Genomic DNA, 27,261 nt, shown 5'->3' with positions numbered 1-27,261 from the left:
TTTGCAATGCGTCTGGTCACTGGGTGGCCGTCCCCAACGTGGCCCAGCACACTGGCCCATCAGGAAGCTGTGTGGCTGGGGCAATAGTGTCCTGAGCCAAAGAATGGCTTGCAGATGGCCCCAGTAGGGAAGTGCCACCCACAGCTCCAGGGCAGGGAGAGAAGAAGTGAGCCCAGAGCACAGGGTGCGAGGGTGCTTAAGGAAGAGACGTTGGGGGCCCCTAGGGTGAGAGGAGCAGGTGAGTGGCATTTAAACAACTATGAGGGCAGCTGTTGTGTGAGAAGACACTGGGGAAGGGACAGAGCTCCGAAATGCTCAGCAAGGAAAAGGTTCTGGGGCTTCTGGATGTGGCGGCAGAAAAGACCCCAAGAGAAAGACGTGGTGAACGTGAAAGTCTGGGAGAAACAAGAATGGTAAAGATGCCGACATAAGCAACAAACAAGCGACAGGTGCAGGAACCGAAGAGTGAGGGGCCCGGCAGGTGCGTGATAATTGAGATTTTTTCAGAGAGCGAAGACAAGTAAACTGCATCAAGGCAGGTGCAAATCAGATGACACTGCGTTTGATTGACAGCTTCCCCTAAATGTGCTAATTATTTCTTTTTGTTCTTCAACAGGAGTAGCCTATTTACTGTCACGAGGCTTGAAGTCCTAGGATGTGAAAGCTGTCCTCTCTCAGCAGGTAGGGGGGAGCTCTGTGTGAGTGACAGACAACATGCAGCTCTACAGCAACACAGAGACTTTTCACGAAGCTTGACTGCGATGGCGAGAGCTCAAGAAGTGTCAGATCAGGGACAAGGGAAGGGGGCAGCAAGCGTCACGGCGATGGCACCCGTCTCGGCATCAGCCAGCACAGGCCTGGTGGTGCAGCAGTAACGAGTAGCCCTGAACCTCGGGGACTTGGAGAACAGAGCTTCTCCGTCACGCCCATGTCCACTAGAGGCTGGCTGCAGCTCGGCTTGGCGCAGAGCCCAGGCTGATGGAGCAGCCACCATCACAAACACTGCCAAAATAGGGCAGAGACAGGAGGGAGACGAAACCCACACGGGCTCCTCAGCTGCTGCTCCCAGGGACTACCCACACTGCCCTCGCTGCAGCTGGGCACCTGGCTGTGCTGAGCTGGGAAAGGGACAGAGGACAATGCCGCCATGGACGGCTCAGAACGTATGCGAGCAGCTAGGATGGCCACGACCACCCCTCCCAGGCCTGCCTGCCTGCTGTGGGGCTGCCTCTCCCCTCACTCTCCCCAGCGATTCTCAGGCTTCTCAAAGCGCTTGCCTAGCACAGCCTTGAGAGTCCATGCTGGACGAAATGATTGCTCACGTGCTTCCAGCTGGGCTCCAAGATCAAACAATGCAACAGAACACAGGCTCAGGTTCCGAGGGCACGGCGTCACCCCTCTGCAGGTGGAGGAGCAAGGGGTCAAAGGTGAAATCCCAGGTGGGGGTGGAATTCTGAGCTGCTCCACTTTCTACCCCCAGGGTGCACACCCTGCATAGTCCCCCCACTCCCCGAGCATAACCGGGCCAGGAAGGACGGTGGGGCAGCACGCCAGTGTTCATACCACGCACCACGCACATGGCACAGGGGGTTCTGCAGGTAGGTGTGACTCAAGCAGCAGCAGACACAGCCGTGCTGTGCAGGGGGACACATGCCCCGCACACGAGGACAGTCTCCAGGACAGCAAGAAAGGCAGATCTCAGCTGCAGGACCTGGCTCCCGACCAGAGCCTGAGGGAACCAGGAGGAGGGTCCTGAGCTCGTGGTGAGAACCCAGACCTGGGTGACACCTTGATTGCAGCGCTGCGAGCACTGGGGTGGAGGACCCAGCTGTCCCGCACCTGCACTCCTGACCCATGGAAGCTGAGGTTTCTAGAAAATGCTTCTGTTTAAAGCCATTAAGGTCCGAGGTAACAGAAAACTAACACACCAGGGCAGTGTAGCTTCCAGCCCTCGGCTCCCACTGAGGATGCCATTTGGCATACTTGTGCCACATGTCACGGTGGAAGGGTCTAGAAAGCCAGCTGGAACGAACCCTCCAAACTGTCGCTTCTGTACAATGGGATACTGCTAAGATACAAGAATAAATTACTGGTAACATGCTACAACGTGCATCTCAGAAACGCCATGCTGGGGCTGGCGTGTGCCACAGTGGTTAACGCACTCCTGGGATCCCTGTATCCCACACCAGGGGACCTGGTTCAGGACCTGGGTGCACAGCGCCCAATCCAGCTTCCTGCTAATGCACGCTCTAGGAGGCAGCAGGGGAGGCTCAAGTGCTTGGACCCCTACCACCCGTGTGGGAGATGCAGATGGAGCTCCAGGGTCCTGGCTATGGCTCGCCTGGCCCAGCCCTGGCCTTTGAGGCATCTGGGACGTGAACCAGCAGATGGAAGCTCGCTCTCTCCCTCTCTCCCCCTTTCAAACAAAATGAAAACAAATGAAATGTAAAACCATTTATGCTGAGCATAAAGCATAAGCCAGTGTACCTACTGTATGACTCATTTATAGACAATTCTAGAGAAAGCAGAACTGATTCATATCGACAGGAGGCAGATGAGTGGTTGCCAGGGGCTGCAGACTGGGAGATGAAGGCACAGGCGATCTGGGGGGAGGACTTGGATGTCCCATATCTTGATTGTGGTGGTGGCCACCTGGATGACAGTTCATCCAACTGCGTACCTAACGGGGATACATTCTATGATAGGTAGATAATGCCTCAATAAAGCTGGCCTAAAAAAGGAAAAAACAATGCTGCCTTTTCTGAGTCACCTAGAGTTCTGTTGGAAATGCTACAGGACACACCTTTCTGGAACAGAGACACAAATGTGATTTAGAAAAGGTGAATCCAGGAAGACACCCCCAGGCTTCCACGCAGGCAGAACCATCTCCCTGAGGCAGGTGAGCGCCCAGGCTGAGGGCAAAGGTGTGGCTTAAAGGTGAGTGAGCCCACTTAAAGAGGAATCGCTCAGCAACCTAAGTCTAGAAAAAGGCGGGGCGTGGAGGGGGGCAACAAGGCGCTGTGGTTCAGGAAGAAAGGCCCAGGTTTGGAGGCTCCGGGATGGTCCGGCTGCCATCGGCTCTCCCCTCGCTGTGCAGCAGGGCAGGCTCTATCAGAAGCCCCACTGCGGACCAGCCACATCCCTCTGCTCTGAATCCACAGCCCCCAGCCCCCAGCCCCCAGCCTGGTTAACTTCTAGGGGAGCTGGGGCGTTTGATCAATGTAGTCATCTTCCCCTGGGCTAAGCACCAGAGGGCCATGGCCTGGGTAACGCTGCCCGTGTGGCCCTTATGGCCTCTGCCTCCGGTGACAACCCAGCACAAAGAGATGAGGCTCTGCAAGCGGTGACCGAGCCGGGTTTCTTGTGGCCAAGAAAGCAGCAGGGCTCCAGCCCAGAGAGGAAGACTTAAAGAACACATTCCTATCTCTTTCTTTAAATTTTTAAAATTTATTTGACAGATAAGAGTTAGACAGTGAGAGAGAGAGAGACAGAGAGCAAAGTCTTCCTTCTGTTGGTTCACCCCCCAAATGGCTGCTACAGCTGGCGCTGCGCCAATCTGAAGCCAGGAGCCAGGTGCTTCTTCACGGTCTCCCATGCAGGTGCAGGGGCCCAAGCACTTGGGCCATCCTCCACTGCCTTCCTGGCCACAGCAGAGAGCTGGACCGGAAGAGGAACAACCGGGACTAGAACCAGAACCCATATGGGATGCCGGCGCCGCAGGTGGAGGATTTAACCAAGTGAGCCACAGCACCGGCCCCCACATTCCTATCTTGATAGGAGAAAGATGACACCTGCCAGCCAACACCCAGGCTGTGCACAGGCAAGAACCAAGTCCTGATGCAGGAAGTTGTGTGTGTGTGTGTGCATGTGTGTATAAAGAGACTTGGGCAATCGTGAGGGGGCGAGGGGTGGTGAGGCAGGTGCACCAGCCACCATGAGGCACAGTGGTGCGACTCAAGCCACAAGAGGGACGAAAGCAGGGGAAGGCGCTAAGGAGGAAAGGTGGTGGTGAAGAGCTCTGCCGGACCCTGGGTACACGTGGGCTGTGTGTGTGCCAGCGGCTGCAGGCAGCCCCTGCACTTGACCAGTGCTCTCCCTCTGCCCCTGAACTCCCAGATAGGATGAACAGACAGCCTTCCACCAGATACCCTGCCCGAAGCCCCTAGCACCAGCAGTCCAGACTCTGCGATCTTCTCTAGGGGGGCTTGCCCTGCCGTCTTTGGGAAGGTTACTGGGACCTCTCGAGGAGTCTCCTGCCTCTCCACGGGCTGAGCTGCACCAATGGGTGCTCAGCCACAGAGAAGGAAACCAGCCCTGCTGGGGCAAACTGAAGCCTCCCAGGCACTCTAACGATTCTCATAACAACCCTACAGGGAAGGCAGCACTATGTCCATTTTACTAATGAAGAACCTGAGACCCAGCATAATTGACTGACTTCTCCCAAATCTAAGCAGCTGTTAAGAGGCCAGCTGAGCCAAGACCCCAATTTCCTCCCAGCTACTGCTCCCAAGTGGGTCTTCCATAGGAATCCATTCAACTCACTTCCCGGATTTAAATGCTTCAGCCACTCCCCAATGTTTGCAAAAGTGTTTTTTTTTTTTTTTTTCCCAATGTTTTGGGTTGTGATAGGATTGTTTTGTCCAAAAAAGTTTTTCTTGGTCTGTTTTTACTGGAATAATAAAATACTGCAGACTGGGTAATTTATAAGCTCTAGGACTTCAGTTCTTACAGTTCTGGATGCCAGGAAGTCCAAGATCAGGGTGCCAGTGGGTTCAGTAGTCCAGGACGGCTGCTCACTGCTCCCAAGATGGCGCCTGGAGGGCTGCAGTCTCCCGTGGGAAGGAATGTTCTGTGCATGTGGCGGAAGGCGGAAGGGCAATCAGGTGAACTCCCTGGGCCAAGCCCTTTCTTCAGGGCGCCTAATCTCATTCATGAGGGCTCAGCCACTTCCCAAAGGCCCCACCTCCCCGGATGGGTGCACTGGGGCATAAGGTTCAACATGAGTTTTGGAGATCAAACCGCTGAAACCACAGCAAATCTTTGCACAGAACACCAACCCACCACACAGGTGACAGCAAGGCTGACTCAGGCTGTGGGGGCTGAGGCCCAGCACCCTGCTCGTCGGCTCTCCGAGTGGACATCTCTGCTTGCAGTCCTGATACCATGTTGGTTTAAGACTGAACTCTTTTCTAAGAAAGATTTATGTTATTTATTTGAAAGGCAAAGTGACAGAGGGAGAGAGACATATACACACACAGAGCAGAGAGAGAGAGACAGAGAGAGAGGGAGAGAGAGAAATATCTTCCACCCACTGGTTCACTTCCAAATGGCCGCAAGGATAAGGGCTGGCCCAGGCTGAAGCCAGGAGCCAGTAACTCCATCCGGGTCTCCCACATGGGTGGCAGGGGTCCAAGCACTTGAACCATCTTCTGCTGGGTTCTCAGGCACATTAGCAGGAGCTGGGTTGCAAGCAGAGCAGCAGACTTGCACCAGTACTCAGATACAGGATGCCAGCATTGCAGGGCACGGCTTAATCTGCTGCATCACAACGCCAGCCCCAAACTGAACCCAAGGAACTGTTGAACCAGCCAATCAGGAGCCAGAGGGCCACCCTTCTCACCATCTTCTCCCTTTTCCTTTATTGAGCAGGCCCTCTAGATTTTGCCCTCTGCCTCTCTCTTGAAGCAGCCTCTTGCTTCTCTTTAGTATTGCCAGCATCTGACCCTCAGGAGCAAGCTCCTCAAGTCTCTTGAACATGGGTGCAGCCCCCAGCTTGTGCCCTGGCAGTCCAGCACCCACACAGCAGCCGCAGTGAGCGGACATGAAATTCCTAGTCAGAGACGAGGGCCACCGTGTCGTGGGTACGTCCTGCACTGAAGTGGTACTGACATTTAACCACCCCTGCACCAAACACGGCCAGTGTTTCATCAAAAATGAATCTTTATGGCATTGAGTAGACTACCCCCAAAAAAGTAAGCTAAGAGTCAAAAGCACTAGGTGCTGGCTGCTCCATTTGCTTGTGACCACCGAGTTTCCCCAGCAGCAAAAGTTAATGGAATTCACTCCTCCTTTGTTGGCTGCAGTAGTGATGGGAATAACTTATGTAAAATATTCAGAATTAATTACAAGGAACATATATATCCAAAGCACTTCCATGTTTCAGTGACATGCAATAATAAATCTGGATATGTGGACATCTGGTTGACACCGGGACATTCTAAGACCTAAAACAAATTGGATGTTGTAACTAAATACCTGTCTCTCTGCTTTTACTTGTGTACAGGACAAGATCCCTCTCAGAATCTGTCTATATTTATACACAGAGTTGGCCCCACAGTCACATAAATCATGGGGAAATTTGGAGCAGATGTTGGGTTGCTGCAATCCTCCTGTTGGGGCTGCATTTTAATGGAAAGACGACACAGAGCAGGCTTGCCACATGCTTTGCAGATAGAGTAATAGAGCTACTTGAGAGGCACGGTAACAGTCTCAGTACACTGGTTCTTAATCAACAAACGTGACTGCTTTATTGTCTGGCCTTGGATGAGTCAGACCTGGGAGCGTACAGTCATTTCCGGGCAGGAGGGGAATGGGCCACAGGGGTGGGGTGGGGGTAGTTGGGGGAGCACCTCGTCTGTCAGGGTGGTCCTGAAAACTTTGTCCTCTTGCCAGTAACAGAGATCTTGTGCAGGGCCTTTCCCTGTGGCCTCCCATGGGCTGGCAACCTCTGAAACTTTTGTTCCAGAAGGAATGGGTAAGTGTGAGCTCAACCTGAAATTCCACCAATTCCAGAAAGCAGCTCTTTGGCAGGGACCATGCAGGCAAAGTGTTTGAAATCCTCTGTTCCACTGATGTTTACTCCTTCGTCTGAAGTCATTGTTTGGACCTTGGCTGCAAGAATTTCGCAGGCATGAGTTTAAGGGAGGAAGAATGTCCTGGTGCATGCCTGGGCCTCTGAGCTCAAGCAGCCCATGTGCCGCCACCGTGGCCTCTGGCTCCCTCCTTTCATGTTTCCGAGAGGAGCATCACAGAGCCACAGTCCAGAGTTCATTCTTTTTTCTTCTGCTTTTTTTTTCTTGTTTTTGGCAATTTGGAAAATGAAGAAGTGAAGCTGCAACATTCCACGTGGGAGGTCGGGTGGATAAATGGATCAGAAGGTGCCTTAACCCGAATAGTGACTCTGTTAGATTTTCTGACGCGGAGCAAGGTTGTTTAACTGTGATTTCCCAGCAAGTTGGGTGTTCTGAGTCATGGAAAATGCCTCCACAGGGGGAGCCTGAGTGTGGCTTTGAAGAGAGCTGGGTGGGCAGATGGAAGAGGGACTGTGTCCCCTGAGTGCAGAACCGGCCTCTCTTCCCGCATAGGGCACCTGCGGGCAGAAGGCCCCTTGGTCATTCTCTTCCAGAGATGGAGGCAGCCACGGACCCAGGCCCTGGCTTGGGCCACCTCAGAGCTGCCAGGGTTCAGGCTGGCAGAGTGAACGACAAAGAGAATGACATCAGCGCCTTAAATCTGAGTATCACTGCTCAGGTGAGGTAATCACAAGGACCGCCAAAGGCACAGTAGGTCGCATCGATTTCTTTGCTATGCAGGGACTTGTTCATGTTGACTAAGAGTCAGGGCCAAAGCTAGACCATGCTGCCCTGGTCACTCATTGCTTCAAACATTTACTGAATGCTACACTTGATCTTAGCCAAAAGGCTAAAGATAATTGAAAATGAATCTTGATGTGAATGGAATGGGAGAGGGAGCGGGAGATGGGAGGGTTGCGGGTGGGAGGGAAGTTATGCGGGGGAGAAAGCCATTGTAATCCATAAACTGTACTTTGGAAATTTATATTTACTAAATAAAAGTTAAAAAAAAAAAAAAAAACAAAAGACTGAGACGCGACACTGAATGCTTACTAAGTACTACCCAATATGCTAAGCTCTGCGATAATGTAATTATACAACAGAAAAATGTAACATTTCCATTATTTATTTCTAGGGGGAAAAAGCAGTCAGACAGGGCTGGGGCTGTGGCTTACTGGGCTGAGCCACTTCCTATGGTGCTGGCATCCCATGTGGGCACTGGTTCAAGACCTGGCTGCTCCACTTTTAACCTGGCTCCCTGCTAATGTGCTTGGGAAAGCAGCAGAGGATGGCCCAAGTGCCTGGGCCCCTGCAACCCATGTGGGAGATCCAAAAGAAGCTCCTGGCTCCTGGCTTTGGATTGGCACAGGCCCGGCCATTGCAGCCATTTGGGGAGGAAGCCAGCAGATGGAAGATGTCTCTCTCCCTCTCCCTCTCCCTCTCCTTCTCTGTAACTCTGCCTTTCAATTAAATAAATAAATCTTAAAAAAAAAAAAAAAACAGCAGTCAGAAACCTAAGAAGACACACAGACCATAAGAACATACACAAAATATTAGTGATAGCTTTTTGGGCAACTGGATAATGGGAGATTTTTATGTTTCTATAACATTTCTTATTTAAATGTGCCAGCCACAACCCAGGATATGTCTAACTCAGGCTGGCAGGAAAGTCCTCCCATGATGGACCACCTGCAATGGGCAAAGGTAGCACACTGCTGCTGTAGCACCCAGATCCTGACAGATCGGTCACTGAATCCACTGACTGGAGGCTGGCTGATTTAAATACTTTTTTTTTTTTTAATTCTTTCTCTTTACAAGGCAGATATCTGTCTATCTGTCTGTCTGTCTTCCATCTACTGGTTCACTTCTCAAAATCCTGCAACTTCTAGGTCTGGGTCAGGCAGATATTAAAGTCCTTGAGCCATCATCTGCTGCCTCCCAGGGTGCTCAACAGCAGGAAGCTGGATTGGAAGCAGGGCCGGGACTTGAACTCACTCACTAGAGGATGCGTCCAAGAGGCTTTGTAACTACTGCACCAAAAGCTCAATACCAGTTTTCTACTGACAAATGTTTATTATTTAGCAGAAAGAGGGAGAAGTACACAAATACTCACAAACACTCAAACAGAGAAACAATGACAGAGAGAGAGAGAGAGAGAGAGAGAGAGAGAGAGAAAGGGAGGGAGGGAGGATCTTTAATCTAAATGCTTACAGTAGATGGAGCTGGGTCAGGCTGAAGCCTGGACCCTGGAACTTCATCTGGGTCTCCCGTGTCGGTGGCAGGGACCCAAGGACTTGAGTCATATCCTGCTGCCTCCCAGAGTGTGCAGGAAACTGAGTGGTAAGTGAAGTGGGGACTTCAACCCAGGCACTCCATGATGGGATGCTTGCTGCCCCACGGCACCAAACGCCTGCCTCTCACCCTCTACTTCTTAGGAAGGCCCCAAACTTAGATCTTCTTCAATTTCTTTATAGCTCTGCAAGGTATAGCCCCTATGTGGACAAGTCTGGAGCAAGCTGAAGGTCAAGTCCCAGAGAACCATACATCAACACTTAGATTATTTAGATCTATTTTATGTCCAAAAATAGAATTTACATCAATTTTAGAACTAGTAGGAAAACCAGTTGCTATGGCCTGAATGTGCACACCCACAACCCATATCCTGAGCCTATAAATCCCAAAGTGATGGTAACGAGAAGCAGGGCCTTGGTGCTGTGATTAGGGCATGCGGGTGGGGCACTGATGAGGGGGAAAGAGGCCTGGGGAGCTTGTTTGCCCTTTGTCAGGTGAAGACACAGCCAGACTCCGCACTGCACAACCAGGGAGCATGCCCTGGCCAGCACTCTCACCGCGGACCTCCCAGCCTGCAGAACCATGGGAAATTACTGAGAATTCTGGAGGAACACAGACATGCAGACCATAGCAACTGGCTCTGAGACTGACATAAATTCCATTTACATACACATAAAGTATATCTGGACAAACAAGGTGTTGATACACGGGTTCTCTGGGACTAGGACTTTGGCTTGCTCCAAACTTGCTTATAAAACACCAGTTTATGGTATTCTGTCATAGAAGTCTGAGTGGACTAAAACACTAGTTCTTTGATTTTCCACCAGAAAACGGTAACATGTTGCTTTTACTCTTCTATCTGGGACCCAACTAATTAATTTGTATTCATTTGAAAGGTGGAGAGTCAGGGACACACACATACACACAGAGAGGTTGATTTTCCATCCGGTGGTTTGCTTCCCAAATACCCCTTACAGCTGGAGCTGCACCAGCCCAAAGCCATGAACTGGGAATTCAGTCCAGGTCTTCTTCAAGGGTAGCAGGGACCCAAACAGTGGCCCAACCACCTGCTGCCTCCTGCATTAGCAGGAAGCTGTCACTGAGAGCAGAACGGAATCTTCAGTGCAGGTAACCTGATATGGGATGCAGGCATCCCAAGCGTGTCTTAACTGCTAGGCCAAATGCCTGCCCCACCTTGGGACGGATTTAGACAACATCAACTCTAGATAATTCCTAATGCACCAAGGAGTCCAGAGACAGCTACTGCTGGTGTGCTGGAGACGTCAGTAAACACCAAGAGAGCCGCATCACCGGTGAGTGACACCCAAGGACTTAACTGTTTATGGTCCTAGTCACGTTAGGTAAGCATCTTTGGATTGCTCATAGATGTTTCTGTCTTAAAGTCTTGCAGAACTTACAAGAAAAACAACAACAGAGACCAAGTATCAGGTGAATGAGGCAGGAGCACAGGGCTCTGGGCTGCAGAGCAGACCGGCAGGCTTGACCTAAACGAAGTGTGAAGCTGCTGCCTTGAGTTATGGACGCACCCAATGCTACATGGCAGTGTGGCAGTCACCCACGGCCCGAGGACGCCCGCCCACTGCTGCTGGAGAGCTCTAGCACAAAGTATCTGAGCAGTACTTCTGCCTTGCAGGCAAAAAGTGGAAACCACCAGTTTAGATCCTGGACCTGCCACAGCGTACCTCTAGGTACTGTTTTGATGATCTCAGCACAGATTCTCGTCGTGTTTGCTAAACAGGAGAGCATTGCCATGGATACTTTCCATAGCCCCATCACTTCCCTTCCACATTCTGGCACCTTCCTTCAAAGCTACCACATATGATACCAATTGAACACATTAGCATGTCATTTGTTCTCCGTGTGGATGGGAAATTTAGGGAAAAAGCTGTTAGGAAAATACCAGGGAGAAAGAGCACACATAGAGTGGAGGGTGTGGGCCGGCTGGAGACACGCACTTGACTTAGACACATGTTGGGGGTGACTTCGCCCCTTCCGAGCTCATGCAACCTCCGTGTGGAGCTGTATCATCTGTCCACTCCTCTCCATCTCTGCTGCCGTGCCCCGAACCCTTTCAGCCCCTCCCATCTCTGTCCACTGTTCAGCCACCCAGATACCACCACAGTTCTACTCTGCAGGACCGCCTTCAGCGGTTTCCCACTGTATTCTAAGACAGCACCGCCCATCCCTCATGTGGCTCAGGGGGTCCTAAGCCGAGGGCTGTGCTGCTCCTCCCCACATGGCCCACACCTCGTTTCCTCCCGTCTTCCTCCTGCAGGACACATCGGCTGTGTTCACATGGGACCAGGGCACCTGCCATGTCCGGGCCTGGACTGCCTGACTCCCCTCCCCTTCGGCGCTGCCCCAGCACCAGCCCCGCCCACCCTCCGGTCCTCCTTTCAGATATGGGCCCAGGCGTCACTTTCTCCGCTCCACCCCTTGCTCTAGGCAGGACCTTTTGTCATGTCCTATAATAGAACCACGTCCCTTTAAAACCTTATTTATTTATTTTTCCTTTGTTTAGTTAGCTATTAGAGAGAGAGAGAGAGAATATGAGATCAGTCACCTGCTGGTTCGCTCCCAACTGTGTCCCACAGCCAGGGCTAAGAAGCTGGGGACTCAGTCTGGGTCGCCACTTGGGCGACAGGGACCCGAGTGCTCGAGTCAGCCCCTGCTGCCTCCCAGGGCGTGCGTTAGCAGGCAGCTGGAGTCAGGAGTGGAGCCAGGACTCGCAGCCAGACACTCCCAACAGGATGTGGGCATCCCAAGCAGTGTCTTTTGCTCCATGTCACTGCCCAGGTCTGTCACAAGATATGACACAGATAAGGACGCATAGCGGCGCTGGCTCTTCCTGGGAACAGAAGCTCCCAAGGGAAGGCACTGCTTCTAACTGACTGTTTTATCCTCAGCTCCTAGCACATAACAAGTGCTTCATGAGTCTCTGTATTACCTCAACATACCCCGACTAACCGCTCCTTCCACATCACGGCCAGCAGAGGAGAGGAGCTGGCCCTGTTGCTATCTCACTCCCAAAGAGCAGACTTGGTCAAAAACTGATAAATGCTTTCTTGTAGAGGTACCTTTCCTGTATTCTAAATCACACCTGGAACATGGGATAGGAAAAGGCAAGGTGGTTTGATTTCCTTAATTCTGTCTGCCACCTTGAATTGACAATTCTGGAAGATTTTCAACTGCTCTGTTGGCAGGCTGAGGCTACCTGGCCATGCCAGATCACGGAGGATTCAAAGGGGGCCCAGAGAGACCCAGAACCTGATCAACCAAGCTCTTTCTTATGGTTAAAGCACCCAGAGCCAACAGTCCACACCGACTGGACAGTCAGATATGTCTGAATCATTACAGTCCAATGAGCCTGCACTGCCCCTCTTCAACAACCCACAGTCCCAGCAGGGGACACTGGGACAATGCAGACCCCATTAATAATGGGGAGAGACCTCAGGCTTGGAGCCACATGGATGGTGAACAACCCTCACTGCCACTGCCACACAAGACAGAGTCCGAGAGGGCCTCACATCAGCGCGGTAGAGAAGCAACCATTTCTGCACGAGGGCTGGAGACGGCGAGTGTGGTTCACTTCACCCACTCTTTTGTGGAGCATTTTGGGAAGTGGGGGTGAGTCACAGGAACCTCTCTTGATGACCTGCTTTGGAAACTCACAGATGCACAGTGAGTTGCCCAAGTTCTCAGAGCCGGTCAGCAGCAGAATCAAACCAAAAACATGCTGCACCGACAGGCACTTTGGGGTTCTTCTGCCTGTAGCTTCATGAGACGTGGTCCAGGGGCGCCTGCGAGGAGTTTGTAGAACTTGGAGTACTCAGACTCAAAGCTTCTGGGGCTAAGACCCAGACACACGCGTATTCAACCACCAGGCGAGGATTCTCGTGTCCACTAGCACTTGAGAACCACGTAGCTGGACCTGAAGGCCTGCCTTGCAGGTGCACATCGTTCCCATTTTATTCTCAAATAAAGTGAACCAGTGCATAGGAACCCTTGCTGTTGTTTTTTTCTCTGCCTCTCAAAAAGTAAATACATTTATTTTTTCTTTTTTTAGGATTTATTTATTTGAAAGGCAGAGTTATACAGAGAGGAGAGGAGACAGAGATAAATCTTCTATCTGCTGGCTCACTCTCCAAGTGGTGGCAATCATTGGCACTGGGCCAGCCCAAAGCCAAAAGCCAAGAGCTTCCTCTGGGTCTCCCACAAGAGAGAGCACTTGGGCCACCTCCCACTGCCCTCCCAGAAGCATTAGCAAGCAGCTGGACTGGAAGTGGAGCACTTGGGTCTTCAACCGGTGCCCGTTTGGGATGGGATGCTGGTGTCACACAGGTAGAGGCTTAACCCACTTTGCCACAGCACCAGCCCCTAAATAAATACATTTAAAAGTAGCCACCAAGTCAGACAACTTGAGAGAAAAATAAGAAAACCAACAGAGAGAATAAACAGACTCACAATGGTTAAATTACTTCACAGACCTTAAAGTAATGTGCTAGTCACATTCAAGGAGCTAAAAACAAGCTCACTAACACGCATCCAAAGACTTCAAGTTATAAAAATGAAGCAAATAGAAATTTTGGAGATGAAAAATACAGTGACTGAAATGAAGACCTCAGGGGCTCAGTCTGACAGGAGATGAGGTGGAAACTGCTGGGCACTCGCCACGGGCTCGGGAAGGCTTGTGAGAGCAAGGAGAGGAGACCGTGCTGCAGGCATCCGGCTGCGCGGGACCCCCCTCGCCCCTAGGGGAGGCGTCTGTGTGCTATCAGTCCCCCACTGACGCCACAGCAAGGAGTGCCTGGGCTTAGTCTCAGTTTGGGGTAGACTGGGAAGAAGGGAAGGTGAGACTCCTCAGTACATACACCAACTCAGGTAATGTGAAAGTGACACACGTCCTGTGGACCTGATGAAAACACAATTCCAACTCTCACGCACACAGGGACATCAGGTCAACGCCAAGGAAAGGTGAGTCGGAACGGGGTTAAGATAATATATCTGGACTACCTTTGCGACTTCTCTGTCAGTCTAAAGCTATTCTGAAATTGAAAATTTATTTTTAAAATGTTCCAAGGTTACTTCAGCGCTGCTGGTCCAGATCACACAAGATTCTAACCAATATTCCAAGCCCGAGCTGCTCTCCCAGACAGCCTGATTTATATAAGTAATACATCTTGGGCCGGCACTATGGCGTAGTGGGTAAAGCTGCTGACTAAAGTGCCGGCATCCCTTATGGGAGCCAGTTCAAGTCCTGGCTGCTCCACTTCTGATCCAGCTCCCTGCTATGGCTTGGGAAAGCTGAAGATGGCCCAAGTCCTTGGGCCATCCTCCACTGCCTTCCTGGCCTCAGCAGAGAGCTGGACTGGAAGAGGAGCAACCAGGACAGAACTGGTGCCCCCAACCAGGACTAGAACCCGGAGTGCCTGCATCGTAAGCAGAGGATTAGCCTAGTGAGCACCAGCCTACACATTCTATTAAAACACCAAAGTTGTGAGACTTGATTGAGAAATGTAAATCCCAAATACATCATATTTATAATACATCTAAAACATGGAAATACAGAAAGGTTGAAAGTGGAAGACTGAAAAAGTAACATGAAAAATTCTAAGTATATTTGCTTTCTGCTATATTAAAATCCAGAGACAAAGTTACTTTTAAAGCAGAGTATATTATCAGAGATAAAGAGTAACACTTAAAAAATTTCAATTCAGAGAATGATACAGTTATTCTAAGAGCCTCAAAAATCTTAATGCATGAATGAAGTTTCCAACACCAAGAGAGACAGAAATGTGTGATCAGAGTGGGAGATTATTACACAACTATTTCAACAACTGGCAGAACAACCAAAAAGCCAGTAGCCATGTAGGAAACATAAACAACATGATTAGCAAACTGACAGAAGGGACAAATATTCTACATTAAATCCTCAAATGGAAAATTTAGAAGGCTCCAACAACTGTTAGGTACACAGAGCTTTCTCCTCTGATGCATCTGAGAGCTGTCCATTTGTATTTTATGCACTTTGCTGCTCTGTGCTGGTTCCCACGGTGGTCTGGAAATTCCCCGTCTAGGACTGATAAGGCCGTCCACGGTGTCAGGGACGCAGGCTCTCGCTGCCTCACTGTTCCAAGACATCTGTCTTCCATTTTTTCAAAATGGCTGCTCAAACTCCTGGCCATTAAAATATATCCCAAACAAGGAGGGAGAAGAAAGGAAGAGGGATTCACAACCCCTCTTTAAAAACACATTCTGGAATTTGCAAGCACAATTTCTGCGTACATCCCATTGGCTGGAACTTAGCTTTTTTTTTCTTTTCCACATCCAGCACCACAGAAGGCTGGAAATGGCATCTTTGCTTTAGCTGGCCATGGACCCAACAAAAATAAAGGGTGGAGGAGCCTTGTTGCAACACAGGGGCAAAAAAATATGATATCTAGATACTGAAATAGAGATTTTGATTTTATCTTACCCAATGAACATTATCCCCTAGCCTCAGCCTATTAACAACAACTGAAAGAAAAAAAAAAAAAGCTTTCCTCCCTAGAACTTGTGGTGCTTGTGGTGGTGTGGTACACTAGGAGCTCCAGCTCACGGCTGCTGCCCAGCACCATGAGAGAATGTTGTCATACACCATACTACTGGCCCAGGAAGAGATCAAACCTGAAGTCTGTACAGTTTCTACCAGAAGCATATGACTTCTGCACCACTGGAAAACGGAAACATCGTCACACGGAACCACTGTAAGCCAGGGACTGTCTAGTTACTTGGTGTGGCTATGAGGTGGGATTGGACAGGCCAGGCTAGCAAGTGGACACTGCATCCACACATAGGTTTAATGAGCAGCCGGCAACGGTCTTGCTTTTTAAGTTAAAATGAGTGGATGGCACGGAAACTGAAGTCATTAATAAATAAGCCACTATTTCACGTAGGATGTCCAAGTCTAAATCAAATGCAACTGCTGAAAGGCCAGATGTTATTCCCATTGCTACATTTCAGTGTTTTCCTGGAAGTGATCTCATCCCGATGGGGCATGCTATTTATAGCTAGAACCTCGGCCTTCAGGTCTCAAGGCATCAAATGCAAACGGCTTTGCTCTGAATGCTGGGCCTGCCACAGGGAACTCAGGCAGAATGTTCCCACTGGGACACACTGATTACGATGGCTGCCGAGACAGAAGGAACACGTGCAAGTGGCAAGCACGTGGCTGAGTCGTTCGGAGCACATGGTCCTGGGAGACACCTTCACATCAACCAGCACGGGGACCGAACTGAACGGGACACCACAGAAAACCAAGTGCAATGAATTTTGTCCTGCAGATTAAAAAGTGTCTGATCCTAAACGTTAAAGGGATGTTTGGCCAGAGCCACAGGCAGAGTGCCGATCCTAAGAGAAGAGAAACAAATACTGTTAGAAAGAAATGTGGTGATGCCTTTCATCTGGAATCTTTTCTTCATTTTATTTTCAACTTTTTAAGTGAGGGGGTAAAGAGAGGCATCACAAGAAAATAAGCTGTTTTTGAAGCATCTCAGACAATTTTTTCTGTAGATTTATATTACTTCATGCTTTCATCTCACAAAGACATTATTTGTATGAAGAGATGAAAACAATACATACACTATTTTTTTTTTTTTTGAAAGGCAGAGTGGACAGTGAGAGAGAGAGAGACAGAGAGAAAGGTCTTCCTTTTTGCCGTTGGTTCACCCTCCAATGGCCGCCACGGCTGGCGTGCTGTGGCCAGCGCACCACACTGATCCGAAGGCAGGAGCCAGGTGCTTATCCTGGTCTCCCTTGGGGTGCAGGGCCCAAGCACTTGGGCCATCCTCCACTGCACTCCCTGGCCACAGCAGAGAGCTGGCCTGGAAGAGGGGCAACCGGGACAGAATCCGGCACCCCGACCGGGACTAGAACCCGATGTGCCGGCGCCACAAGGTGGAGGATTAGCCTAGTGAGCTGCGGCGCTGGCCATCAATACATACACTATTTAAAACAATGTTTGACTTATTTACTTATTTATTTTGGTTTATCTACTTGAGAGGAAGAGATAGACAGAGAACTGTCCCCAGATGTATGCAATGGTCAGAACTGGGATGGCCTGAAGCCAGGAACTCAATCCGCATCTTCCACGTGGGTGGAGACCCAATTACTTAAGCCATCACCTGTTGGCCCCCAGGGTGTGCATTAAGCAGGAAGCTGGAATTGGGAGCTGAGGTGGGCATTAACCCAGGTACTCCAAGAAAGCATGCAGGCACTTTACCAGCTGGGCCAAATGTCCACCTCTACACACACTTTTCAAAGTTCATTCAGAAGCCAGCGCTGTGGCTCACTAGGCTAATCTTCCGCCTTGCGGCACCGGCGCACCAGGTTCTAGTCCCAGTCGGGGCACCGGATTCTGTCCCGGTTGCCCCTCTTCCAGGCCAGCTCTCTACTGTGGCCTGGGAGTGCAGTGGAGGATGGCCCAAGTGCTTGGGCCCTGCACCCCAAGGGAGACCAGGAGAAGCACCTTGCTCCTGCCTTTGGATCAGCGCGGTGCGCTGGCCGCGGTGGCCATTGGAGGGTGAACCAACGGCAAAGGAAGACCTTTCTCTCTGTCTCTCTCTCTCACTGTCCACTCTGCCTGTCAAAAAAAAAAAAAAAAAAAAAAAAAAGATTCATTCAGACCAAAAATGTGAACTAGAACACTGAGGCGGTTGCCACATTAAATATCAACATGAAGACAATGAATGCCCGAGACCAGGAAAAATGACAGTGGACATTTCTGGCTGCTTGCCTGGGGCTTCTATCTCTTGTGCCAAGTGGCTTCTATCTCACTGAAGAGAAGACGGTTCTACTGCTCTCCCCAGTTTCAGCCTCAGGGAGGGTCTGCCACTTGCCCGAAGTCACATGGCTATTGAGAAGCAGAGTTGGACTAGAGTCTGAATCTGCTGGCTCCAGACCCTGTCTTTGGAGTGGGGGATGGCACCGCCTGGGATTAAGGGAGACATTGCACGCTAGGAGCACTTAGCTCAGTGCTTGGCACACAGTGAGCGGCTACTAAGGCAAAGTGAAGGCCGTCTGTCTCCACAAGGACCAAAGCGAGCTGCCAGTCACGTTCTTTCCACATCACTGAAGGCTCGCAGGACAGTCAAGAGCACGGAAGGTGACGGCGAGCAGGCACCCGAGGGTTCCGCTGGGGACCTGTCTCTGCCTCCGTCACACAGGTGTGGGATGGCCCTGCACCAGTCCCTGTCTCCTCAGGATTCCACCTTCGTCTGTGAGAGCAGAAGGTTGGGCTCCAACCATTCCCAAGCTTTTCCTCTTCTCTGAATTTCTACAGCTGAAGTCATTTCTAAGAACTGGCCTGTGACCATCAGTCCAGGAGTCCAGGGAGCCCGACATTGCCTTCAACGTGTAGACAGAGATTAACTGCCCTACTGAGACGAAAGCACCGCGCTATAAGCATCAGCATTTTCCACGGAGGATGAAGTCTGTCGCAACGGCAACAGACAGTAGTGGCAGAACTGCAGACTTGCGGTGAGGCCATGACTCAACCCCAGAGGGCCACGGCAGACCTTTAGAATAACAGCTGATGAAATCGAATTATTCCAACGACTTTCACAATTCTGGACCATTCCAGACCTTAATGCATCAATCAGGACGGGAAGGGCACGCAGGCTGCTAAGGAGCACACAGCCGGACCCTCTGCCGTCTGCTCTGCGGCGCCCACTACTGGAAGGCCATGGAGGCCATGCCGACTGGCGCGTGCTTGATTTCCCAAGTCCACCCACGCATCTTGTGCACTGGGAATTGTTTTGTCCAAGGCCACCAGCCTGAGGCACAGTTGACCTCTTGGCAGCCATTCTGGTTCACAAAAACAAGTTATCTTCTGTACAATACATTATTATTCTTCATAACCTATCACTTACAAATGTGTTTCAAGATTCCAGTCATCATAGTAAAAGAAAGCGCAAACTTACCCAGGAAATGTGAAACGTCTGCAGAAAGCCTGGATCCTCTCAGTGCTGCCGCAACTTAGAAACTGCAAATAAGTGCTTGGGAGCCCGTCTTCCATGAGTATTTTACTGGAATCAAATAACATTGTAAATATTAGGTAAATAATATTGGAAATTAGCATTACTTGATAGATGTTTTGGGATATTTTGGGACACATCACAAACTCTGAAATACCAAAATCTGACAAAATTTACCAAACAGTCTCAAAATAAGCATATGATATTTATTATTTATTTTTATTGGATAAATTGACTACATAATCAACCAATGCATTTAAAAAATTTTAGCATATTTGTGTTCAAATAGTGTTTGGCCTTGTCAGGGAAATGAAAGCACTGTACAACCCAGTTCTCATCCTCAGAGAGCTGGCATAAGGAAGTGAGTCTATGCAAAGGATACAATATAGGACTGTCATTTTAAAATAATCTACGTGCCCCAGAAGACAGTTCTGAGAGAAAGGGCTCGACACATCTACAAACAGCCGGGCGAGCTCCACAGAGCAGGCAGGACTTGCGCCCAAGCTCCAAGGAGAGGAAGAGCACTTGAGGAAGAGGAGGGAGAGGCTGGGGTGGTGCGCGCTGACAGTGGACGCAGAGAGGTTCCCCGAGGAGCCAGACGGGGGCCGCTCACTGCAGTCCGGCCACTGCTCAGGACCACCGCGGCTTCTGACGCCCACCCCAGCTTCCAGCTGGCTTCTTTCTTGCCTCTCCATCCAGCCTAGAACTCAAGGTCCAGCTTGTTGATCCAGGACCTTGCTCCCTCCCTCTGCTCCCACTCTCGGGCAGACAAGGTCCCAGAGCCTGGCTTCCCTAGACCCAGCTGCTCAGTTACCAGCTGCACTGGGCAGCCTACAAACCACGTATAATCCCACCCATCATGGTCTCCACTCATCTTGAAAGATGGGCTGCTCTGCAAGAGCTCTCCAACATGCCTCGACTCCACTTTACTTATTTTTAAATTCCTATGTCTTTATTACTGGAAAGAGAGTTCTCCTTCACTGGTTCAGTCCTCAAATGCCCACAGCAGCTGGGGCTAGGCCAGGTCAAAGCTGGAAACCAGGAATCCAGTCTGTGTCTCCCAGGTGCTCGGCAGGAACTCCACCACTGCAGTCACCACCTGCTGCCTCCCAGGGTACCCATTAGTGGGCGGCTGCAGTCCAAAGTGGCGCCAGGACTCACACCCAGGCACTCCGAGATGTGGGTGTCCCAAGGGGCATTAGCCACTACAACAACTATGTCCCTCCCACCCCCCGACTTACAAATGCCTTCTAATTGTCACTGATTCTTCATCTGTGTCCCAGACTGCCTCACCTTGTCACGTGACTTGCACAGGAAAGGCTTCGTCGTCTAACACCACTCTCTCACCTGCAGTCTCTCAAAGACGCGCTAGCTCTGCTTTCGGGCGTCTGTGACTTACGCACTGTCAAACACGTCAGGGGAAAGAATCTCTGACATAGACTCAGACCTGGCATGCCCATGACACCAGAGACTGGATCAGAAGTCACCCCAGAGAGGCTGTCCTTGAGAGAGGAGAATGGTTGGAGGTGAGAGCTTCCCAGGCACCAAGGTCAGAGTCTCACTTTCACTTGTCTGAGCTTCAGTTGGGGCAGAAACAAGGAACAGGCACAAATGAGGTAGTAAATGCAGACACAGAACGAGGCTATGTTCCCTTTAAAAGAACACAGCGAGGATGAATTCCCTCAACTGTATGTATAATGCTTCTACCTTTGACAAAGCCAAATTTTCAACCTTTTTGTTTAAGTTTTTGGAAAGAAAGAGTTTTTTGGGGAAAAAAAGTTCCAAAATATTTAATATTGATCAACCAAAGCATAAGTCACTTAATACGTGGATTTGGTTTCATACGCCCGTGGGTGAGAACCCTCTTCCAACTAAGACTGCTCTTAAATGATGCTGGAACAGCCTCTGCTATTTGTTATGGAAACTGCGGGGCTTCGGGCTACCCTGAGTCTATCTTCCCTTGCGGGATCCTCCCTGCTTGCTGTGGCATATACTCTACTTGCCCTTCGCTCTTCTCTGATTGCCGTTCTGTGCTGCATGGTTCTGTGCTGGCAAAATACAAGGAGACGCCCAGAACACCTACAAAACGCGGAGTACGATGAATCTGGGAATGAGGGGTGCTTCCCTGGTGCAAACAGTTCTACTATAGCTTATTTCTCTCCTAATTCCTCAGCAAACGATTTAAATGGACCAAACCATAAGAGATTTTTTTTTCAATGAGACTGCAAGTAGGTCTATAAAGTTGCCATAAATTAAATAACAGAGTGAAATTTCTTAAAGCTCTGTGAAGCTGTCCCCACAGCCCCAGGCTCCCAGAGTGTGCCAAGCTCTGCTTCTGTTCCACTCCATCCGGTGAAGTTCAAGGACAGAGTTAAAGGCTTCCTCCTGAAACACAGGGACTTGTGTGGTACGGTGGTTCACTTTATGTCTCCACCTGGTTAGGCCACGGGACCGATATCTGGTCAAACACCAGTCTCAGTGTCACGATAAAGATATTTCTTTATGGATGAAGTCAACATTTAAGTCAGTAGACAGTGAGTAAAACTGATGACTCTCTCTGCATGGGTGGGCCTCGCCCAATCAGCTGCCAGCCTTAAGAGAAAAACGATGGGAGGCTTCTGAGAGAGGGAATTCTGCTTCTGAACTGGCTTTGCCCTTCAAGACGTGCCATCAACTCTTCCCTGGGTCTCCAGGTTGCCAACCTGTCCTGTAGATTGTGCACTAGCCAGCCCCTTTAGTCGCATGAGCCAATTCCTTAAAATAAATCCATCTCTCTCTGCCTCTCTCATCTATGTCATCTCTCATCTGTTATCTATCTCTATCTACTGATCATCCATCCATCCACCTATCTATCTATCTACCCATCCATCCATCCATCCATCCATCTACCCACCCATCTCCTATCAGGAGAACCCTAATACCAATGCTAATTTCACTGCAGAACCCTAATACCAATGTTAATTTCAGAGAGAAAACAACATCTCCAACAGAAAGGAAGTGTCTGAGTTTGGGATCACAGACGATGCTGCCAGGTGGGACCGTTGTGTTTTTCCTGGAAACTTGTGTGTACCTTGCTGTGTGGCTAAGGTTCCATCCAGGCAGTGTGCTGCACTCTGAAGGGCACGCGGCCTTCACGCCCAGTGGGTCCGACCAAGCGTCTTTTGCTGATAGTTCCTGTTTAGCAATAACAGAAGGATTGTTTTATATCTCTGATGCAGTTCCTCATAAAAATTCCAAAATAAACTTTGAAAACATGGCTCTCGTTCTTGCCCAGATGTTTTCAAACACCCGAGAATGACTTCCCTATCCTCTCTCACGGCGTCCAGCAGGAATACTGCTGGAGCAGTCCCAGGCCTCCCTAGAGCCGAATGAAATTCAAAAATTCCATCTTTGTAGTTGGAAACAGGCCATCGGGGAGATGAGGTTTCATTTCCAGTGCCCCATGAAACGTCTCACAGGCTCAGCCAGCTACAGGACAACAAAGGCTGCCCCGTCCGGCCTCACTCACCCCCCTCCCTTTCTGTTGACCCTGGAAGGTTCTCAGCCTCGCTGAGCTTGCTGGTATCCCCGCTCACCTCCACGCTCTCACCAGACAGAGCTCGGCGCCCTGCATACCCCGCACATGGAGTGGAGGGTGGGGGAGTGGCTGAACAATAGTGCTGTAATCAATTTTGGAAGTCATTCCTGTTGGTAGTTTCTTTTTTTTTAATAATTTTAGGAGGGATCAGTAGCAGGAGAGGCATTTAATCCCTGGGCTGACGAACATCATTTCTTCCATTGTCACAGATGAGTTATCACTGAGTTTCAATTCTCCAGCTGGTCGGACTCAAGCAGAACAATGGTGCCAAGAATGTGTGTTGTAACTCTGGCAACACTCTGACCATGTCTGCGTGCGGTGTAACTTCAGGGTTCAAAGCACAGCCGGCCAAACATGTACACTTAACCATGGCTTCGGTTAATCTGAGCTTCCCCAGGTGGCCTCGGGCTGTTTGTTGGTCAAAGTACTAGCAGGTGGTGAAACCGGGTGAGGAACAATGCCCACTGCAAGTCTCTAAGTATTTGATAGTGCTAGGGTTGTTTACTCACTGAGGCTTGCTACACCCTGGAACCTCAGAATCAAACGGTCAGTTCCCATAAAAAACTCTCCAGCAGGATTTTAAGACCAAGTGACTCTCACCGGAAAAGGATGGATTCAAATAATGAATGGGTGTAGGGTTTTCCTTGATTTCCTATTGGCACCCAATGGGATAAGGCCATCGTTTACAGGGAAAAGTTCACATGTAATCTAAAAGTCACTGGCTAGAGTGACATCATTTTCCTTTGTATAAATTATCATTAGTGTATATTTTTACATATAAAACATATATAACATATAACACATAAATATATAAAATACATGTAATTATACTAGTGTACATTTTTTATATTTGCTTTGTATAAATTATCACTGGCTAAATTATTAGCTAGTTTACAAGAGTTCTTGAGAGCAGTTGAAGCTGTGCAGGTAGACACCATAATTGAACAAGTTAGGAGCGGTAACCTCCTCATTTTGATCCTCTGCCTTTAGCACACGCTAGACAGAGAGAGGGAGGGCACTGACTTCTACATACATACATGTGTACATGCTACACACACACGTACTATGGGGCGGTTCATGGACCTGACGGCAGGTGCTGCTGCATGGCTTCATGTAATTCGAGGACGGAGAGCAGAGAAGTTCACTGCTGGAAGGGAGGTGTATTTCAAGATCCATATTGCAAGCTTACAGAATTATGTAGATTCTATTTACAATTCAAAAGAGGTTAATGTTTATTTTAATATAAAAGTAATGGTTATGGATGTCAGCAAAATAATAACTGAAAATTCTCTTCTTTTTGGGGCTGGCATTGTAGCATTGTAGGTAAAGTTGCCATCTGCGATGCTGGCATCCCCTATGGGCACCGGAACAAGTCCTGGCTGCTCCACTACCGATCCAGCTCCCTTCTAATGTGCCTGGGAAAGCAGTGGAAGATGACCCAAGTTCTTGGCCCCTGCCACTCACATGGGAGACCTGGATGAAGCTCCTGGCTCCTGGCTTCCATGTAGCCCAGCCCTAGCCATTGTGGCCAACTGTGGCATGAACAAGCAGATGGAAGATCTTTCTCTCTGTGTGTCTCTCTCCCTCTCTCTGTGTGTAATTCCACCTTTCAAATAAATAAAATAATTTTTTAAAAAATTTCTCACCTTAAAGATAGTGAGAAGTTGGCAGAAATGATCAGAATATGCTTTTTCAGAACCCTGAAAAGGAACCAATCCTGGGGATATTTACTCAAGAAAAGTGACAGAACCTTGGTAAGAACGGCGAGCTCTGTGACACTGACTCACTGTAATCCTATCCCATCCCACCAGTCCACATTTGCAGTGAAAATCAGCAGTGTGGCAGCAACTGGAAGGAGCTCTTTAAAATCTCATTCCAAAGGACTGGCGTCATTTGATCTTGTCTGGGGGTACCCAAGACTCCACTCCAAGGTAAGTGCAGCTGAACAGACTTGGAGCTTACCCAGTGCAGGCTCCAGCCAGCCTTTGCCTGGGGGTGACTGTTGAAAATAATCACAGAGTTGGTTCACCCGGCACTGCCCGAGATGGTAGATGAAAGTTCAGATAAACAAAGGACCAATCAGAGGGCTAAAAAGGAAAAGCTGACTGCAAGTTGTCCTTAAGGACTTTGCAAAGCTCCTTTATCCGCCTGGGAATCTACAGAGAGAAAGATGTGTACAGGGCTGTGTGATACCCAGAGCTGTGCACCCAGAGCAGGAAGTAAAGGCTTGGGCAGAGCTGTGAACTGCCTGGCAGCTTGCTGACCACAGGCCCTAGCACACAATGAATCTTCACAGCAAAGTCAGGGAGGTCTACTGATTTCAGATATTTAAGAAATTTTTTGCTTAATCACTAAATGGCCAAGCCTAAGCAGACACCTAATGACCACCCATGATGAAGAATATACAATTCTACAGGATTTGCTCAGAAAGGTTAAAAAAGGAGAAAAATTGAAACCAAGAACTACGATAAAAACAGCAACAACACCAGACCCCAGAGAGTTGCGGCGAGCAGAAAATCTGACTTCTGGAGTTTCAACATGATATTAAAATCCCGAGTTTTCAACAGAAAGGTATGAGCCATGCGGTTATCTAGCTCAGTGGCTAAGAGGCCCACATCCCACATCAGAGTACCTGTGTTTGCTTCCTACCCCAACTCTGGACTCCAGCTTCCCACCAGTGCGTATCCTGGGAGATGGCAATGGTGGCTCATGCACTCGGTTCCAGCCACCACACGGGAAACGGACTGAGTCACTGGGCTCCTGGCTTTGGCCCAGCCCAGGATTAGCCACTGCTGAAATTTGGGGAGTGAACTAGTAGATAGTTCTCTCTTACTCTCAAATATTTTTTAATTTTAAAAAACCAACAGAGCATCCAAAAGGTAATCTATAGAAATGAAATTGACACCTTTGAGATGTAATAACTTCGAACAGCCCTTGTCTTGACTGTTAAGGAACAGTTTTTTGTTTTTCATACTACTGGTTGAACTTTTTACTTAGTATAGAGTTAATGATATGTGTATAAAGTTAATCGAAAACAGATCTTGGTAAAAATAAGAATGGGAAATTGGAGGAGGAGGAGGAAGAAGGGTGGGAGTCTGGGTGAGAGGGCAGGAGGGTACAGTGGGAAGAATCACTGTGTTCCTAAAGCTGTATTTACAAAATGCATGAAGTTTGTATTCCTTAAATAAAATGTTTCTGGGAAAAAATGAACAAAGGGTTTAAGTAGACATTTACTCAAAGAATATGAACAAATGGTCAACAAGCATATGAAAAGATGCTCAACATAAGTAGTCATTAGAGGGGCCAGCACTGTGGCATAGCAGGTAAAGCTACTGCCTGCAGTGCCAGCATCCTATACGGGCGCTGTTCCTGTCCCGTCTGCTCCACTTCCAACACAGCTCCCTGTTAATGTGCCTGGGAAAGCAGCAGCAGATGGTCCAAGTCCTTGGGTCCCTGCACCCATGTGGGAGACCTGGAAGAAGCTCCAGGCTCCTGGCTTGGGATCAGTCCAGCTGCGGCCTTTGCAACCATTTGGGGAGTGAACCAGCGGATGGAAGACTTCTCTCTCTCTGCCTCTGCCTTTCTCTAACTCTTTAAAATAAAAAAACTTTTAAAAAATAAAGTAGCCATTAGAGAAATTGGAATATTTCTCTCATGCCCTCTCATACCTGCTCTGATTGTTGTAGTTAAAAACATAGATAATAACAAATGTCAAACTCTTAGACATGACTGATGTGCCTGTAAACTGATGCGGCCACTTTTCGACAGTTTGTCAAAAAATTCAACACAGAGTTATAACCATGAATGTTTATAGCAGCACTATCCGTAACAGCAGAAAAGGCAGAGACAACTCAAATGCTCATCAACCGATGAACAGATAAACAAAATGCGGTAGATCCATTTAATGTCATTATCTTGCTATCAGAAAGGAATAAATTACCTGTAACACTGCAAATGCTCCTAGAAAAATTATGTAACTCAAAGAAGCCAGATACAAAGGCCAGATAGTACTTAATTCTGTTTATATGAAATGTCCAGAAAAGGCAAATCCATAGGGGAAAAAAGGTAGATGAGCAGTTTCTAGGGGCTGAGGGAAGTGGAGAATGAGGAGTGACTGCTAGTATGTGTGCTTTTTTCCTTTTGGAGTGATGAAAACATTCGGAAATTAGATAGTGTTAGCAGCTGCCAGACCTTGTTAATGAACTAAACAAACAAACAAAAAAACCAGTGAATCACACATTTTAAATATTATTCATTTATTTGAGAGAGAGAGTGCTCTCATTTTCTAGTTCATCCCCCAAATGCCCACAATGGCTAGGATGGCCAACGCCAGGAGCTAGGAACTCAATCCAGGTCTCCCGTATGGGTAGCAAGCTCCTGATCACGTATGCCATCACCTCTGCCTCCAAGGGTCTACACAGGAAGGAAGCTCTAGTCAGGAGCTGGACCCACAGCGTGCGCTGAACCCAGCTACTCCAGGGGGGGATGAGGGTGTCCCAATTGCCAG

At 49.1% G+C, this 27,261-nt stretch overlaps 1 protein-coding gene across 2 annotated transcripts in view; it reads right to left on the bottom strand.

Annotated features, from left to right (window-relative positions):
• The window catches only part of TGFBI (transforming growth factor beta induced), a 110,603-nt gene that overhangs the window by 58,816 nt on the left and 24,526 nt on the right, over positions 1-27,261 (bottom strand). For both annotated transcript variants that reach the window (XM_017341072.3, XM_017341073.3), the window contains 2 exons: positions 22,248-22,351; positions 19,124-19,228 (listed from right to left, as the gene is read on the bottom strand). In XM_017341072.3, the coding sequence (XP_017196561.1) occupies positions 19,124-19,228; positions 22,248-22,351 (209 nt within the window). The remainder of the gene's footprint in view (positions 1-19,123; positions 19,229-22,247; positions 22,352-27,261) is intronic.

Source organism: Oryctolagus cuniculus, chromosome 6, assembly GCF_964237555.1.
Source record: "Oryctolagus cuniculus chromosome 6, mOryCun1.1, whole genome shotgun sequence".
Classification (NCBI taxonomy): Eukaryota; Metazoa; Chordata; class Mammalia; order Lagomorpha; family Leporidae; genus Oryctolagus; species Oryctolagus cuniculus.
The sequence above is the reverse complement of the archived record's forward strand: the minus strand, read 5'-3'. Positions and strand labels throughout refer to the sequence as shown.